General features: G+C 37.4%; 1 protein-coding gene across 1 annotated transcript; it reads right to left on the bottom strand.

The window, feature by feature from the left end:
* Positions 1-12,398: 12,398 nt before the first annotated feature.
* On the bottom strand, positions 12,399-14,212 carry LOC133836656 (esterase-5B-like). The gene is given in 3 exon segments (XM_062267248.1): positions 12,399-12,662; positions 12,718-14,142; positions 14,194-14,212. Coding segments are annotated over 3 exon segments (1,689 nt in total). The 3' UTR covers positions 12,399-12,417.
* Between the last annotated feature and the right edge of the window lie 3,645 nt (positions 14,213-17,857).

Genomic DNA, 17,857 nt, shown 5'->3' with positions numbered 1-17,857 from the left:
ACATGGCTATATCGTCTCGGCTGTTGACGCTGATCAAGAATATATATACTTTATAGGGTCAGAGATGCCTCCTTCTACCTGTTACATACATTTCCTGCCGGCACAAAGTTATAATACCCTTCTACCCTATGGGTAGCGGGTATAGAAATATTAAAGATTGGCTGGAATCTTCTTTTGAAAATACAGATTAAAAGAACAAATTTTCATATTTTTTTTGTTTTGTGATTACGTAATCATTGTAAGGGGAGGGTGTTCATCAATTGATTACTTTTGATTACCAGGGGGTCAAAAATCGCAGAAAACGTGATTACGTAATATATGGACAGCCCCTTACCTATAGTTATAGTGATTGGAGTGAATTTTAATTAAAATTTAAATGTACCGAATTAATATACCAAAAATACTAACTTAATGCTATATTTCATAGATCAATGTACAACTACATTCATTTCTTGATATATGTAACAAGTAGGAAAGTTAGACTCAAGTATGCAAAACATTTCGATATGCCAAATATACAAGAGTAATAATTATAATATAGTCGAAGTACACTCCTAACCCACAATCAGGCAAAACCCTTCTACTTTTTTTATTCACAGAAGCTTCAAAAATTTGTAAGGGCCGAGTGCAAGGCAACTTCTTGTGTTGCAAAAAAAAAAAATAAAATAAATCGTCAAAAACAAGTGAATACTTGAGCTCGACTGATAATATATTACTTGTGAATAAACTGATGGCATTATAAAGTCCGGGTTGAGTGGTCGTATTATTTGTGTTTAAGTAATTGCTTCGACTGTCCGTGAGGTGCGCATATGAATTGAATGAAGGAGTGTTGAGCGGAACACATATAAAGTAAATACATATGGTATATGGACAGGTGGCCAGTGTGAAATGGTGCACAGCATTTGTTCTTCTTGGGTTGCGCCTTTTGCGTTAAAATGATTTATGCTCAACGCATACTCGGCGTATACTTGTTTTATGAATTCTCTAAATGTGATGAGGCGTGCCATTACGCCTCATGTCAGCGCACTCTGTCTGCACACACACACACACACACAGACACACATGCTGAATCATGACATACAAACATACTAAGCCATGTCTACAGCTTTTATTACCATAAATTCTGACGGCTTCAGGCAGTCGGCGGCGACAGCAACAACGTTGCCACATCAATTGCTATACTTGTGTACATATGTATGTATACTAAAGCGTTATTTTTGTTGTTGTTGAAGCCTTGGCTGGCTGCAGAATGTCAGTGCTTTGACGTATTAACAATTTGTCATGCCAAATTAGGGAGCAGCCGGCGTCGCGGCGTAAAAATCAATGCACAGCAACTAATTACTTGGGCTAAGCACATGGCAGACACACACACACAAACAGTTCCCCAAACCAACTTTAATCTGGCCACACCCCCCTCTGGAATCCTATTTCCCATTCACGCCTCTTGACTGGCTTGCTGATTACTTCGCAGTAGCAGAAGAGCTTGCTCTCACAGTTGGTGCTGCTGCAGTTGCAGTTTTAGACCGTATTAAGCTAGTGGACAGGACAGAAGATAGAAGAGTCGGGGCAGTAGAGGACACACATCTGCTTGGCTTGGATTTGCTGAATATTGCAAGTAGCAGCTGATGATGTCCCAGTTGGGCAGCAGCAGCTGCTGCATCTGCAGTTTTCCACAGCCAAACACTCACTTTGATCATTTCTCATTTTCCCTGTGACACATGAGTTTTTCATCCTCATTGTCCGCCTCCAGCTACACCAAGTTGCCTCTGTTGCACCATGCTTCATGCGCCATGTGGCATTGTTGGACTCGCGTGATATTTTTATTGAGAAATATATCAAATGCACATAATACACGTCTTATGAAGTTGGTAAACACACGTCTAAGGCTCGAAGGGGAGGGAATGATGGTTAAATGTTATAGAAGTTATTATTAAATTTTACTATAATAAATCTGAGTAAATTTATGTAGAAGTTCATCTGAAATAACAAAGAAAAATGCATTTATTTCTTTTGAAAATGTTTCACCCTGAAAAACTATTTTTATTTTTGTTGTGTACTTTCAACACTTCGTCTGTGCTTATTTTGCATGCATTTTTGAAGATTATTACATTAAATTTCACTGTCAACGACTTTCACGCCCTTCAAACTACTCAAAGTTGGCGTAAATAAACTAAAGTTTTATTGCATGTTCCACTCAAACAATAAACGAAATCTAATTTATTCATGCAAATCTCTGTGATGGCAGCCGAGCAGCCAGGCAGGCACTAAAAAATGAGGCAAGAGCTTCGGTTAGGTGACCTTTCATGGCGGAAGCAGGCTCAGCTCAGAGTACTACCTGGGCGAGAGAACTTTGCATTGTATTTAAAAGGAAAAGCAAGTGAACACTACACTAAAAATTTGCATAATCGCGTGAAGCTTATTTGTTAAAACGAAGCTGAGCAAAACAAAATGTCACAAATTACACGGGCGACTGACGAGGCAGCGGCGGATGGCTGCTTTGCCGGATTGTGAAAAGGTCAACCAACGTGCAGGATATGTGCAAAGGTGTGAATGTGTGTTTGGTCCTTCGAGCAGGGTCTTAGCAGGTTGCAGAAAAAAGGTACAAACTAGTGGTAAGGGTATTTTGAATAATTTGCATTTAACATGCGCGACATGAAAGGCAAATAAACAACGTCTTGCCTTTGCTCTTCTTACCTTTCACAAGACTCTTACCCTTACACATCCAGTTTCCCGCTCCCCGCTGTTCCCCTGCAGGCCATAAAGCCGAGTGGCAATTTGTCAAACTGCTAACTGGCATGACCAAGCACTCGGCTTTCACTTAGTTGATTTGTTGCAGTCGTTTTTCGTCTGGCTAAATGCCTCAAATGCGATTTGATATGTGGCCCATGTGGCATGCAGCGGCTGAAAGCGCCCATTTCCGCTCGGCTGACATGACGTATGCGTAATCTTGCCTTGCCCTGCCAAATCGAGTCGAGCCGAGCCGAGCCCAAAGCCTTAGCTCTAATAACTTTCTTTGCATTAGTTATGAGTTAAGTATGGCCAACAACGTACAACTTTATTGAACTAACTCCAGTTACATCGTCATCGCCATCTTCGCCTACATCCTCACCCTCATCCTCATCTCACATACACAAATTAACATAATTTAGTCCGGGGCAGGACCTGCCTTAAGCAAATTGTTAAAGTTTTGGTTGAAACGCAGCTGCAAGTCAATAAGCTGTAGTAAACTTTTGTTCAACATGATCAATTTCTCCCCAAAAACCGAGATACACGAAATATGAGAGTAAAGTATAAATTTGATTAATATTAATGTATGTCTGCGTGTGAGGGTTTGTGTGTGGGAGAAAGAAGGATGGAGACACAGGACATGGATAAACAATGCCATGTAATACTATGACTACAATATCAATAAACCAAATGCCAGCAACTGGACGCAACTCGCCGCTGCCTGGCAGAGTGATGATTTATTGCTGTTGGGTCAGCGGTCATCCATAGAGTCCATGGCTTGTTTTCCCGTCTGATTAAATACGTACGTTTATACTGCATATTTCACCTATGCCAGGATCATGCTCCATTAAATCTTTTGCGACACATTCAATGAGCCCCATAACGTGCGCCCTAATACCTTTCAGTTTTTCGGCCCCCTCTCAGCTGACCAATATTACCAATGCCACGACACACGACACACGACCTCGACGCTTGCCACACCAAGTTGTTTCCGCACTGCAATAATCGCTTGACCAGCGGCTGCTGTCGTCATGTGGGGCAAACAAGCGCTTGGCACTAATATCCCTTTTGTTTATAAATGTTATAATGGGGGGAAAAAATTATAATTCTTTTTTACTCCCACCCATTTGTGTGTCGAGCCTTTCCCTGCCTCTGTCTCTGCCTCTGCCGTGTGTGGATGGCTGCCAAAACAACCACAGACACAGCAAAATAGCCGCATCCGTAGTGCAAAAGGACATGGGACACAGGACATGGGACGTAGTGCAAGCGACGAGCTTGTCGCTTTTCAAGTGATAAATTGATTGGACCTCACGCACACACACACATACACGCATCCCAGTACAAACATAGTATACTATCGTACAAATGTGTATGTGCGGCATAACCAACATTCATATCGACGGTCAGACGTGTAGTTTACTCCGCTGTCAACCCCTGGCATGTTGCGTGGCTATTTAGCCAATTTATGGTTAAGGTTAGCAGCCCGAGTAGTGGTCAAAGGATAATAGTCACACAGTTCCTGCACATGACTCGAGACAGAGACCGAGACCCAGACTCGACACTGTGAGACTAGCATAAGTGCCACATACGAGTATGAGTAGTCCATAGGATTGGGCGTGCTTTCAAGTTGGTTTTGTCTTTGACCCGGTCCAATTGTTTGCACAAGATCAAATTGCACTCGCCCCCACTTCTCAACAAACCCTGTCTTTGTAAAAGTGTGTGTGTGTGCGTCGCTGGTGACCATGTTAACGGGCGTATTATATTCCGTTTATGTGGCTACATGAGATATCATGGCAGAGCCGTAGCTACACTGCTGAAAGTCCGTAAAATGCTTCAAGTTTCATCTACTCAAGTTGGATAAATTAAAATATCATTGATATTATTAAACAAATTTATATATTATATATCCATAATTAATTATATTTGTTATGCAATATTTTACAATATATTTTTAAAAAATATTAAATACAAAACATTTCATAAGCGATTCATCTACAAAATTACATCTTAATTAAATACAGTGTTAAATTAATTCAAAAATTTCGAATTTAATTAAACTTAAACAAAACCTAAATAAATTTTTTTTTGTTCTTGTTAAACATTTTTAAACTTTGTTAGTGCATGCAGTATTATTTTATAATTAAAAGTGAACATTTAATTCAATTTTGTGTATCTTTTATATACAATTCTTATTAATATAATGGTTAAATGTTTCAACATATTCTCCTAATTTTTCAGTGTACTTAATACAGTCAGTTAGATTTATTGTCATTTTTTACTGTGTAGACAGTAAAGATGTTTTAATATAAGTATTGTGAATATGTGTATGAGTGTGTATTATTTTTGTTGGTGCTTTTATTTTGTCGCATTTTTCGTAAAGGCTAAATTATAATAAATGTCATTGTACTTTTCCAAAAAGACCAAATGCCACATTGAGAATTAATTTATGGGGTGAAACTTTTGCCATGCGTTAAAGTATATTTTGAACCCCTACAGAGCGAGACACAATCAAGGTAAATAATCTTTTATGTCATACTACGAGAGTATGAATTTATGCCATCTACATACATAAATTACTAACGTTTCTCCTTTCTTTTTTGTAATAAATGCTCAAGGACAATTGAGAAATACATTTGAGCATGCTTCGATTGCCATTCTAAAAAAGCAAAATATTGTCGCATCTTGTAACTTACGGAATATGTAATATGAACATAAATAAGTATTCCATAATCCTTTAAAGCTCAATACAAATAAGGAACATTAACTATAATCTACACTTTAAGCAAAGCAGCTAAAACTGATAGTCCGGCTATAATATGTATTTATACCTTTTTTCATCTTATTAATATATTTAGAATATTTTTACTCTAAGAATTGTAATCGCTAAGATATTTATGTACTGTTTGTTAAACTTATTTAATTCTAATTACATATTCAAACACTTTTGGAACTGTGGAGATTTTTATGTGTACTTAAATTAATAGTCATTATTTTTCATAGAAATAAAATTTTATTTTTTTAGTTCGATAACTTCTGAGTGACAAACTGGTATTTAAAATATCTAATTTGTATATTTTATCAAAAATTACTGGTTATTTTAAGAAATCTTATTTTCATAACTTGCATATCAAGTCGTCTGCTCTGAACTACATTCATAAGTTCAAGTATTTGAAATATGTTTTCATTCAAAAGAATGCATAGTCATTTACTTTACCTTCTGTTGTATCGGAAATACCTTTAGTGTTCCAAAAGTGGGAGATTCGAACATTTAGAAATATGTCTACTGCTTACACCTTCAATTATTTGACTCTAATTGTTATAGTAGCTAAGATAATATCATTATCATCATTGAATGGACTGATTCCGGACTTATGCTTTATTACAGTTTATTCAAACTGAATTTAGCTGTATTATAATTAAGCCGAATAACAAGTACAAGTAACCTTAACATATTTTTTTCATAAATGAGAAGCCATGAACCATATTCAAGTCGAGTGTAAAGAATAATGAATAAAGGATGCAGTGTATAAATATTTTAATGAAAGTGTCATTGTTTTTATTGTGGCTATCAAAATCAACGCTTCAGCTGGCCAGTGAAAGGGTGTGTTGTAGTTGATTACACTTATAATATGCCTCATTAAAAATAATAAACTGTCAGCTAAATGAAAATGTTTTCTTTTCTGATATTCGCCATCCCTTTTTGCGTTCGTTTTTGTTGTGGGCTTGCAAAATTTGAAATTTTGCAAAATTAATTGCGCGAAGTGCATGTGCAAATGTAAAATAAACTTTCATCTTTTTTTGTTGAACAGTGGAAACGGGACTCTTTTCCTCTCAATTCATCTCTCTCTCTCTCTCTCTGTCTCTGTCTCGCTATTTCTGCCCGTCCTTCTCAGTCTCGTATGTCCACAAGTCAGGCAGGCTTCGCTTTGTAACAGTATCCTTGAAATGCAAGCTCGTATCTGCCATTTTTGCACACAAAAAGCATGGCTGCATTTCTCCCTATGTTATGAATACTTATGCTATATAAATATATACTTATGTACACACATAACACATAACACATACAACAAACACACATATATATATGAATTTATTTTATATACAAATAAACATTATTGTGTGTGGTGCTGCTAAATGCGGTTTCTCAGTTGCCTTTTGCTTTCTTTGTATACCCAGTATCCTGGTCAAAAGGTATAACACATAATTGCGATGGGTAAAAAGATACCAGCCCAGCTCGAAGTCTCCTGCTGCAGTAGGAAATAAATGCTTTCAAATATCAATGTTTGACTCTAAGAGAAGTTGATGATGTTATTCAAATTGGATGCAGAGGATATCGCATTCGAGCATTCTCGACTAGAGCATTCTTACTTGTATTTTTGTGCATTTTTTTTCCAACAAGTACTGCATGCAGTAATGGGGCATGCCGTTGGAGTGGGAACTTGAGCTGAGAAGCGGTTAGTACGGGGGAGGGAGAGGAGAGGTGGCATGTTGGTGTTTATGGCAGCAGAAAAGGCCATAAACTGAACAAAAAGCATATTCTCCTGTCATAATGTACGGTTGTATGTGTATGTGTGTGAGAGAGATTGTGAGCTAAACGGCATTTGGGGACTGCAGCTAAAATGTTCAAAAACTAAGATTTCATAAACTGTACCTTCTGTTAGTGATGGTTGCGTGAGTTGTCATTGAATGTCATTGGAATGCATGCTGAAATATCGTTAACAATTTTTTTTAAGATTATAGTTCTTATGGCAATTTCAACTCAAATTCTTTCTAAAGTAGCATTGACATTCTCTCTGTCTTCACTGGAATTCAATTGTGGCGGGCTGGAAATTTAAAAACGGATATCCAAAGAACAACAATCATCGTCTTGATGCCGCCCGAATACCTTCTCTTCCTACACAATGGCGGCAACCGACATTGCAATGGGATTGGACGACCATGGTCCACATGGAATGAATGTTGTTTTGGGAGCAGCATGTACATACGTATTGCCATTAGAGACTGAAAGGACGAGGACAGCAAGCAGTATGAGAAGACAGTAGTGCAAAGAGAAAGTGAGCTGGGGATTGTTGGCTAAGACTGAGGCTGCTGTGGCTGCTGCGCATTTGTTTGCTGCAGAAATTAAAATGTTTACACAACCGAATGCTCGAATGCCGACGACGGTTTGCATTCACTCATTGTTGCTGTTGTCGTTTGCTGGTATATTTCATGTTATCCACTACATGTCCTTCAACAACATTTTGTTGGTTGTGGCAGGCTGTAGCTGTAGCTGCAGAAGGTGTTGCTGTCGACATTACCCTTGGCTGCCTCTCGTTACCCATTTCTCTTCAATTCACAGCATTAGCAAAGCAAGTCCAAGTGTCACTTGTTTTTTCTTCACATTTTTCATTCAAGTGTCGGCAGCAAAATGAAATCATTTCTATAAACTATTCGATGGTCCCTCGTTTTGTCGCATGAACAGCTTAACCATTCGCTTGGCATAATCTTAAGTACTTGACGTTAGATCCTCTAAGAGCCGCAAGTGGCATTCGTGGCAGCCTCAACTTAACACCGTTTTAATCTACCATTTGGCAATGCAATGATTTTCACTTCCTGTGTGTAATCCTCCCATTCGCCATCGCCAATGAACTACACTTAGAGACAAGGTGCTGCCTGGCAAGTACTCCCAACGTGATTGTCGACCAGCAGGCAACTTCTTAGTGCTAGTTTGCCGAGCTGAAGTGCAGCTGAATATTTTATGAAGTTGCCAAGTACTTCGTCTTAAACTTGGACATGCCGGAAGCCACAGACCAAGGCTGTCAAGCCAACATGACAAAAATCAGTCTCGGCAACAACAACAGCAATGGCAACTAACAACTGAAAAGCTCAAACAGATTTCAGTCTCAGCTCACATCAAAGTTGTCGACAAGTATTTATAGATACACATGTCGTTTTCATGAAATAAATAGAACTAGTGAAAGTTCACATTCCGACCTACAATCGATAACGTAATTGTTTAAAAGAAATCAAGAATATATTATAAGCCGTATTCAAAACAATTATACATTTTGTTATACCCGCTACCCATAGGTTAGAAGTGTATTATAGCTTTTTGCCGTCAGGAAATGTATGTAGCAGGTAGACTGAGCATCTCCGATCCTATAAAGTACATACATATGTTACATTCTTAATCAGCATCAACAGCCGACATGATGTAGCCATGTCCATCTGACCGTCTGTCTGCCCGTGATTTCTGAAAATTTGGTTATGATCAGATAAAAGTTGTCGAAGTTATTCTCAAAATATACCATAGACGGCACGATATACCAGATTGTCGGCCAAAACAACTAAGACCCCTAGTAAGTAGGCATTTTTACCCATACAAAAGTATTTCTTTAATAACTTCCAAAATTTTTATCTGATCGCAATCAAAATAAATGGGTAGCGGGTATAAAAGACAGAGTGCGAAATATACCGGATTGTTAGTCAAAGCAGCTAAGACCCCTAGTAAGTAGGCGTTTTTGCCCATACAAAAGTATTTCTTTAATAACTTCCACAATTTTTATCTGATCGCAACCAAATTTTCAGGAATCATAACTACTACAGTAATTATTGTATATACCAAAACTCTAGCTTTTAAATTAGGCTTGTTATTCGATTTTTTTGATTTGCGGGGGCGGAAGTGGGCGTGGCAAAAATTTAAAACAAACTTGATCTGCGTGCAAACATAACAAATGCTGTCGAAAACAAAATACAGCTCTATCTCTTATAGTCTCTGAGATCTAGTGTTTCATACGGACGGACGGACGGACGGACGGACGGACGGACAGACGGACAGACGGACATGGCTATATCGTCTCGGCTGTTGACGCTGATCAAGAATATATATACTTTATTGGGTCGGAGATGCCTCATTCTACCTGTTACATACATTTCTTGCCGGCACAAAGTTATAATACCCTTCTACCCTATGGGTAGCGGGTATAAAAACGCATTTAAATTTTAAGAGTTTCCACTTATAAATTATACATGTGTAGTGGAGAGCATGACACGAAATTAAACTGCGATTTAAACTTAAACGTTTTATGCTCTGTTGCCTTATGCGTTCTTCTTGCTAGAAATATACTTTAAATAATTATTTTATTTGAGCATTATTTTGAAGCTCATATTATTCGAAATGCAACAGTTAGCTTTTAAATCATATCAATACATTCTTAAATTTAAATTGAAATATTTACTCAATCGTATATTTATGCACTTGCTAACAAATTCTTGCGAAAAGTTATGCTAAAGATATAATTCAATAACTTAACTGTATTTTGTTTTCCGCAAAGAAAATGCAAATTTTTTGAGGGAATGCAGAAATTGATTTACCAAGCACTCGATTCCAGTTTTACTATTTTGCATCTTAATAAGTTTCACTACGAAAAGTAACCAAAGAGAAACTTGTTTTGTTTTTATCTCGAATAAAATATGCACAAGAACTTTGAAATGTATATATTTTTTTATTTGAGAAGAGTAATGCATTTTGTGGCATTTGATTTGCTTTTGACAAGCTTAGTTGCAATCAAGACTAACTAATGTTTTAACAGTTCATAATAAAGACAGCAGCTTAATTAGTTTGCATTCAGTTTATATTTTATTCTATTAGAATATTTTTGGGGAGCCTTAAAGCATTTAATGCCCTGGCACTTGCAGGCAATACTGGTAGCTTTTGTTGTTTGCAAGATGCTCGACAGTTGCCAAAATTTGTTGGTCAGGTAAATGCGGAACAATCAACCAGACGTCCACTCCAGCCCATGGGGGAGATGAATTCGCCAAAGCAGAAAATAAACAAATAACGGCCGAAACATATTTCGCTCATTTTGCCACAGGATTTTATATACAGTATATATGTTATATGGTAGTTTGGGGTTCGAACTCGGGTTTGAGTTCTCATTTTTGGTGATTTATTCGGAATTCGGTCCGCTGGTTGGCTTATTTGTCATTGTTTGTGGCTGACTTCTGCTTCTGGTTCTGCTTTTGGTTCTGGCTCTGGCCTCACTTTATTTTTCCTTTTCGCTTTCTTACGATATTTCTTCTACTGTTATTCTCGTTTTCGTTATATTCGCCAATTGAATTTGCTTTTATTGCATTTATTGTGGGTTTCTGGCCGGCTGCTTATTGTTAGTAGCCTCCTCCAATGTGGCTCTGTCTCTCTCTCTCTTTCTCGCCTGTGCCCAGTACATTATCTCTAAATAATTTATGTTTGTATACATTTTAATTTAATTTATTTGTACAACCAGACTATTTGTTTTTCTTGTTGTTGAGGCTGCTTCTCTTGTTGTTGCTGCCGCTGCTGCTGTTGCTGCTGCTGTTGTGCCGGGTCTCATGTTTGGCCAGCAAACAAACCGCCAACAAATACAATAAATTCTTCATACCTACTATATGTATGCGGCTTTGTGAGCGTGGGTGGTGTGTGTGATTGCGGTAAAATCCAATATTGATTGAGTAGCCGCAATGTTGGCTGGCTTCAGCAAATAAGTAAGATATCGTAAAAGGCCTCACCGAGTAATTGCTAATAGTCGTATTATATGGGTACATACATAGTTTTTATGAAGATTGTTTCTCTTTTTTTTTTTTGATACTCGAATAATACCTTGGAGAGTTTTCCATTGCACTTACGAGTGATAAAAGTGCTCGGCAACCATACATATATGCTATAAATCCGTCTACCAACTTCATCGTTTGGTCCCACAAACACACTTACACGTACTTTGTAGTCGCCGTCTAAAAGGGGAATCTAATTAAGAAGTTCGAGTTCGGAAAGGAGAAATATAATGAAATGGCTATTACACTTTGATGTGGCAATAAAAAAGTATGATACTTTTAGTCGAGTGGGATACAAATATTGAGTGTGACCAAACCAAACCCATTCGCATATCTTTAAATAGCATAAAATGTTCATTTCAATCGCATAAGTAATTTATTGAACTAAAGTTTAATAATTATAGATAGATAAAATGATATTTATGTGCATTTATTGTAAGTAATGAACAATTTAATGAATTTTAGTGAAATTATTACCACCTACTATTACCACTTTACTATAATGTATTTTTATACCCGCTACCCATAGGGTAGAAGGGTATTATAACTTTGTGCCGAGAGGAAATGTATGTAACAGGTAGAAGGAGGCATCTCCGACCCTATAAAGTATATATATTCTTGATCAGCGTCAACAGCCGAGACGATCTAGCCATGTCCGTCTGTCCGTCTGTGTGTCTGTGTGTCTGTCCGTCTGTGTGTCTGTCCGTCCGTCCGTATGAACACCTCTTATAAGATAGAGCTATAATTTTTTTTCGACAGCATTTGTTATGTTTGCACGCAGATCAAGTTTGTTTCAAATTTTTGCCACGCCCACCTCCGCCCCCGAAAATAAAAAAAATCGAATAACAAGCGTAATTTTAAAGCTAGAGTTGCGAATTTTGATATATACAATAATTACTATAGTAGTTATGATTCCTGAAAATTTGGTTGCGATCAGATAAAATTGAAGTAAAAGAAATGATAAAACGCCTACTGACTAGGGTCTGTTGCACAATCTGGTATATTGAGCCGTAATGGTATATGCGGTACTATATCGATATACCACATATACCATTTGAATTTTAGTGAAATTATTACCACCTACTATTACCACTTTACTATAATGTATTTTTGAATAATGATTCAAGGAAGTACGTCGATCTCAAGATTCTCGCAGCCGCTACGTGTTATCGAAAGCAATTGAATTTGCTTATGGTCCAGATTGTTCCTGAACTTGCAGTTGGCGTAGTTTAAGACGCCAGTTGAACTCTGTGCGAATCCTTCAATCATTTGTATAAAATATTCTGATACAGTTCTCTCATCAGAAGTTAACGAGGAGTTTGGTTGTAGGCCAAACATCAGGATGAAATCGTCGCAGTGAACAGTTCCTGTAAATAGGAATTTAAGAACTTAAATTTAAATGACAGAAGCAAAAGTTCTTACCAAAATTAATATCATTTCTTCTAGAAAGCCAGTGGGCTAGACCTTTCCTCGAGGGAAAGTCGTAGATGTATGCGTAAAACGGACTCTTTCCATGTTTTTTGTATAAATCCATTAATTTCGTCACACTGTTCTTGAATAAAATGTCGGTAAAGATACGCTGAACATCGCAATATGTATCTAGGTTAAAGCTACGATTTCCCAAATATCTTTCTTTGAGATTATTACTATAACTGTCCATTTCACCAACGCTGTTCATCGACTGGCGATAAAAAAGAAAATCTGGTGCCAGCTCCTTCCATCGATTATTTAGCTCTTCTATCAGCTCCTTCCCATTGGGTTGTTTCTCCAGCAACATAGCAGCATTGAATCCTCCATCCTCTGTTGTATAGCTTATTAACCAAGGAATTTCCGCGAAGTTGGAATTCTTCATAATATCCTCAGGATGTTGGGTCAAAAAAGAATCTATCGCATCTTCGGGTTCCACCACTGGACCAAATATGGCAAACGGAACATAACCAATGACGAGAAAATTACGAACAGCAGAGACAATGTCCTTGGGGTCCTTCGATTTCAAGCATTTCTTTATTTCGCTGGAACTGTTAATATCATTGCAATCCATAAATTTTGCCAACTCAAATGCTCTTTGCTTATACCCTTGTAGTAAAGCCCAGGGATCTAAAGCATTTCCACTAATAGAGATGGCAGCCTTTGCCAGTTGCTTAATATTCGGCTGAAGGAGCTGCAAGTGGACTGAAGCACCGCCAGCAGATTGGCCAAATAACAATATATTCTCTGGCTCTCCGCCGAATCGTGCAATGTTGTCCTTTATCCAATTCAACGCCAGTCGCTGATCCTTCAGCCCAAAATTACCCGGCAAGTCGGCATCACCGGTGCTCAAGAATCCGAGTGGGCCAAGCCGATAACTGACTTTGACCACAATCACATTGCCATGGGCCAGGATCATCTCATGACCCACTTCAGCCGCACCACCAAACATAAATGCACCACCGTGAATAACAACCACCACTGGGAAGGTATTCCGATTCTCATTCTTTGGCTTGTACACACTCACAGTCAGACAATCCTCTTTGCCCATCAGTTTATTATCCTCATCTACCAAAATGGACCACTGTAGGCAGAGTTCTGGTGGTTGAGTGGCATCAAATACGTGCTTCCATTGCTGAGTGTATGGTCGAGGTGCCTCGAAGCGCAACTCCCCTACAGGAGGTTCCGCATAGGGTATTGACTCGTAGCTGTAATACCCTCCGTTATCACGACCCTGTATTCACCCATTGGGTAGCTCCACCACAAGAGGATCAGTCTGAGTTGCAACCAGGCTTAAAAAAATGTAAGAAACTCCAAAATGACAACCAATCCCACATGATCGATCCACTATCAAAGACGCTTCAATATAGACTGCGTTGACTAATGTTAATCAAACTTGTTTTATTTCGAGCACAATATTAATTTTCCGACAATCCAAATATCGTAGCATTTGATTACAACACGGATATATTGATTATCAGTCAATATACTCCCATTTTTATTGATCTTGACTGCTATAAAGTAGCTATTAAGCATCAATGAGGAGTTATAAATTACTAGTTGAGATTACAATGAACGAAGTCTTAACACCTAACAATTAGTTGCACATCAATTGCATCGCGTGACGCCCAATTGTTGCTGCAAAGAGATGTATCTCTGATGGTTGATAATTGGAAAATGAGTATATTTAAGATGATAATATAGTAATCAAGTAATAAACTTTATTATTTCATTGATTTGCATAATAATACATAGAAATGATCAATCCCCCTAATTAAGTATTGAGATTTTGTGGAGTATGTAATCTTTGCAGTTTATTATTATTCTCAATACTCGTGTATATATGCTAAGGCTACTTCCGACACTAGAAACTATTTATGCAAATGCATACTTCATCAGTATCAAAGAAGTTTTAGAATTATTGCTGCAGACAAACAACAAGTTCTAGTCAAGAAATCATAATTTGTAGCTCAGCCTTAAATCAACCAATTTAATCACATTTTAGTTTGAGTATGCAATACTCTATATTTCATAATTTGCACATGATGAATATGCACGTCATCATTAACATATGTCTCATAATGCGCTTTACAATTTGAGTTTTGCATCATCTGGCGGCACAATAGTCAAATGCTAATGTAGTCTTAACTAAAGAAACAACACATTGTGTAGGAAAACAGAAGCACTCAGAGCTCAGAGCTTCTGACTGCCCTGTGGATGAATTTCCACTGCTTCACAATTCGCTCACATTTCATGTTCAACTCGGTAAATGGAATTTTTATGTAGTTTTGCTAGCAGCTACATACAGTATTTATTTAATATAACACAATATATACATACAAACGAATGTACATATGCATATATTTGCCGAGTTCTCGTGTTGTTTCAGTCGACGTTTTAAAGTTTATGTGGGCCCCATGTCTGAAATGGCCCTTAACGGGCGTTGATCATATTTTGCACTCCGGATGGCGTTGTACTACGCAATTTACATAAACATAAAGTCGTTTGTTATCCATGGACCGTAGCAGATACAGATATTTACATACACGTCTATGTACTTTGCTCCCACTTGGCAGCTGTGTGAATATTTGCTCATTAAATTATGCCTCGTGCCCCCAAATCAGAAACTATAGTACTCCGAATGACCTATGCCTGCTATGGTATGTCTTAGCTTTCGTATCTGTCAGCTTTGCCCACAATACAGTAGTCGTAAACTTGGCTGAGAACTTTGTTTTATATTTGCTTCGTACCAAACTCAAAGTCAGTTTGCATTCCAACCATATTCTATCACCTCCTCTGCATCCCTTTCCGCTTACCCTTTACACTCAAGTCAGATTTGCCAAGTAAAATTGGTGAACACGTGCAATGGCCTGTAAGAGGCTTGTGCACATAGTAGATTTACTCGAAGATTGTCAATTAGTAATTGGCCTGAAAGATACCTTCCCCCTTTCCTACTTTCACCAGCTATAGTTACTTACAGCGAACTCAGTTAAATAATAATTTGAAATAGTGCAGTAATTTAAACTAACAGTAGACCTTTTTCTGATTTTCTTTTTTCATTACAAAATTAATTAATTTTAAATTGCTGATTGAATGCTCTTTATTAGCTTTAACTCCAGATTTTACTTACATATATTAATTTTTTATTTGTAGTTTATTCACTAAAAAAAAATTACATAAGAAACTTGAAACAGAACATTTCAAGGCAATGCGTCAAGATCACGCTCACAATAGTCAAAACATCGACCCCACCAACGACCACTAATATCCACAACACCTCAGTCAGTGCAAGTAGTAAACGAAGTAGTCACGATCGTGATTTATCACTCACTCTCAATTACTAAACATGACGCTTCCTTTCTCATACGTCATCGATCTCATACCTTTCAAACCGTTTGCATTAAGAAATTTTAAGAATTGTAAATATAATTTCTTTTTTTTTTTTCAATGTGTAACTAAAAAGTAATGAAGCATTAGGCAAATAAGTTCACACCACATTTTCATTATACATTTATCACACCATATTTACCATATCACATCACACCCTATGTATCTAGACAAACTTTACTCATTAAATATCAGATTTGGAATATTTCATGTATAAAGTATACGTATATGTATATGAATCTACATATATACGAGGGCTGTCTGATAAATAACCGATTTAACCATGATGCACGCGACTTTTTCAACATTTTTTTTTTTATTTTTTTACATAGTAACTCCAGCGATGCGCCCATCTCTGCAACCCTTCCAAATAGTACTTGACGTCTTTGTCTGTAAATACGAGTTCACGAAAGAGGTTGCCTCCTCATTTGAGTAGGTTTTTTTGGGGCCGGTTCCCCCCTTTTCAATCCACTGTTTAGATTTGATTTTTGTTTCAGGCGTATAATGATGAATTCAAGTTTCGTCTACAGTTATCAATCGACGTCAAAACTCGGTCTTATTGCCTCTAAACTGAGCCAACAGACCGCTGGAAATGTTCATGCGCGCACGTTTGTGGTCTAGCGTAAGCAAACGCGGCACCCAATGCGGACTTCTTTCTCAAGCCCAAATCTTGGTATAATATGTGACAAACACGTTCTTTTGATATCTTCATAATCTCAGCTATTTCCATAACTTGAATCCGGCGGTCGTCTAGTACCAATTCATGAACTTTAGCGATGTTATCGTTAGTGGTTACAGTTTTTGGACGCCCAGGATGTTCATCATCTTCCAAGCTCCTACGACCACGTTTAAATTCAGCTGCCCAAAATTTTACGGTGGTAAACGATGGTGCAGAGTCATCATACACAGAGTCCAACTTATCTTTGATTTGTGAAGGCGTATTGCCTTTCAAAAATAAAAATTTAATTACAGCTCGATATTAAATTTTTTTCCATTTTGGGGAAATCACCGAAATAGACTCACAAAAACGACTGTCAACAGATAATTGCGCAAGATAAATTTCTGAAATTTTGGCGAGTAGCTATTATAATATGCACAATTTGAAGTAGAAACTTTTTTTGTCAGATGTGCCGCTAGCTTCACGTTGAGGTCGGTTATTTATCAGACAGCCCTCGTATATAATGTTACTAGGTTAAGATGTTGGGAAAGTGTAAATTAATTTCAAAATTATTGTTAATTTAAGAAGAAATGTATTCAATGTGCAAATAAAGAAAAGTTTAATTGAAAACAACTTATTCTAAATTCCGTGAAGTTTTGTAATAATAAATTTAGCATTTAAAAAAAAAAGTCTGCCCAACTGTTTAATTTGTCTTTTGTAGTGATCTGGCAGCACTTTCTTGTATAAATATACCAAACTTCCAACATTAGCCAACACTAATTATCGAAAGACCGATGCATACTATTTAATACATTATAAATATTTGCGATTAAGGGCTCTGTTACAACCCGCGCACCTATAAATACTTAATAAAAGTTTCAATGTTAAATGTAGAATAAAAAGAAAAATACAACGTAAGAACATGAAGTTTTTGGTGTTTTAGTGCTCGAAATAATCGCGTAGCCTTTCTGCAGCTACAGTAATTGATACTCTTTATTTTCGTTTCTGATTCATTTAACATACATAAGTGGCTAGAATCATTCCGATCAG

The sequence above is a fragment of the Drosophila sulfurigaster genome, chromosome 2R (genome assembly GCF_023558435.1).
Source record: "Drosophila sulfurigaster albostrigata strain 15112-1811.04 chromosome 2R, ASM2355843v2, whole genome shotgun sequence".
Taxonomy (NCBI): domain Eukaryota; kingdom Metazoa; phylum Arthropoda; class Insecta; order Diptera; family Drosophilidae; genus Drosophila; species Drosophila sulfurigaster.
The sequence above is the reverse complement of the archived record's forward strand: the minus strand, read 5'-3'. Positions and strand labels throughout refer to the sequence as shown.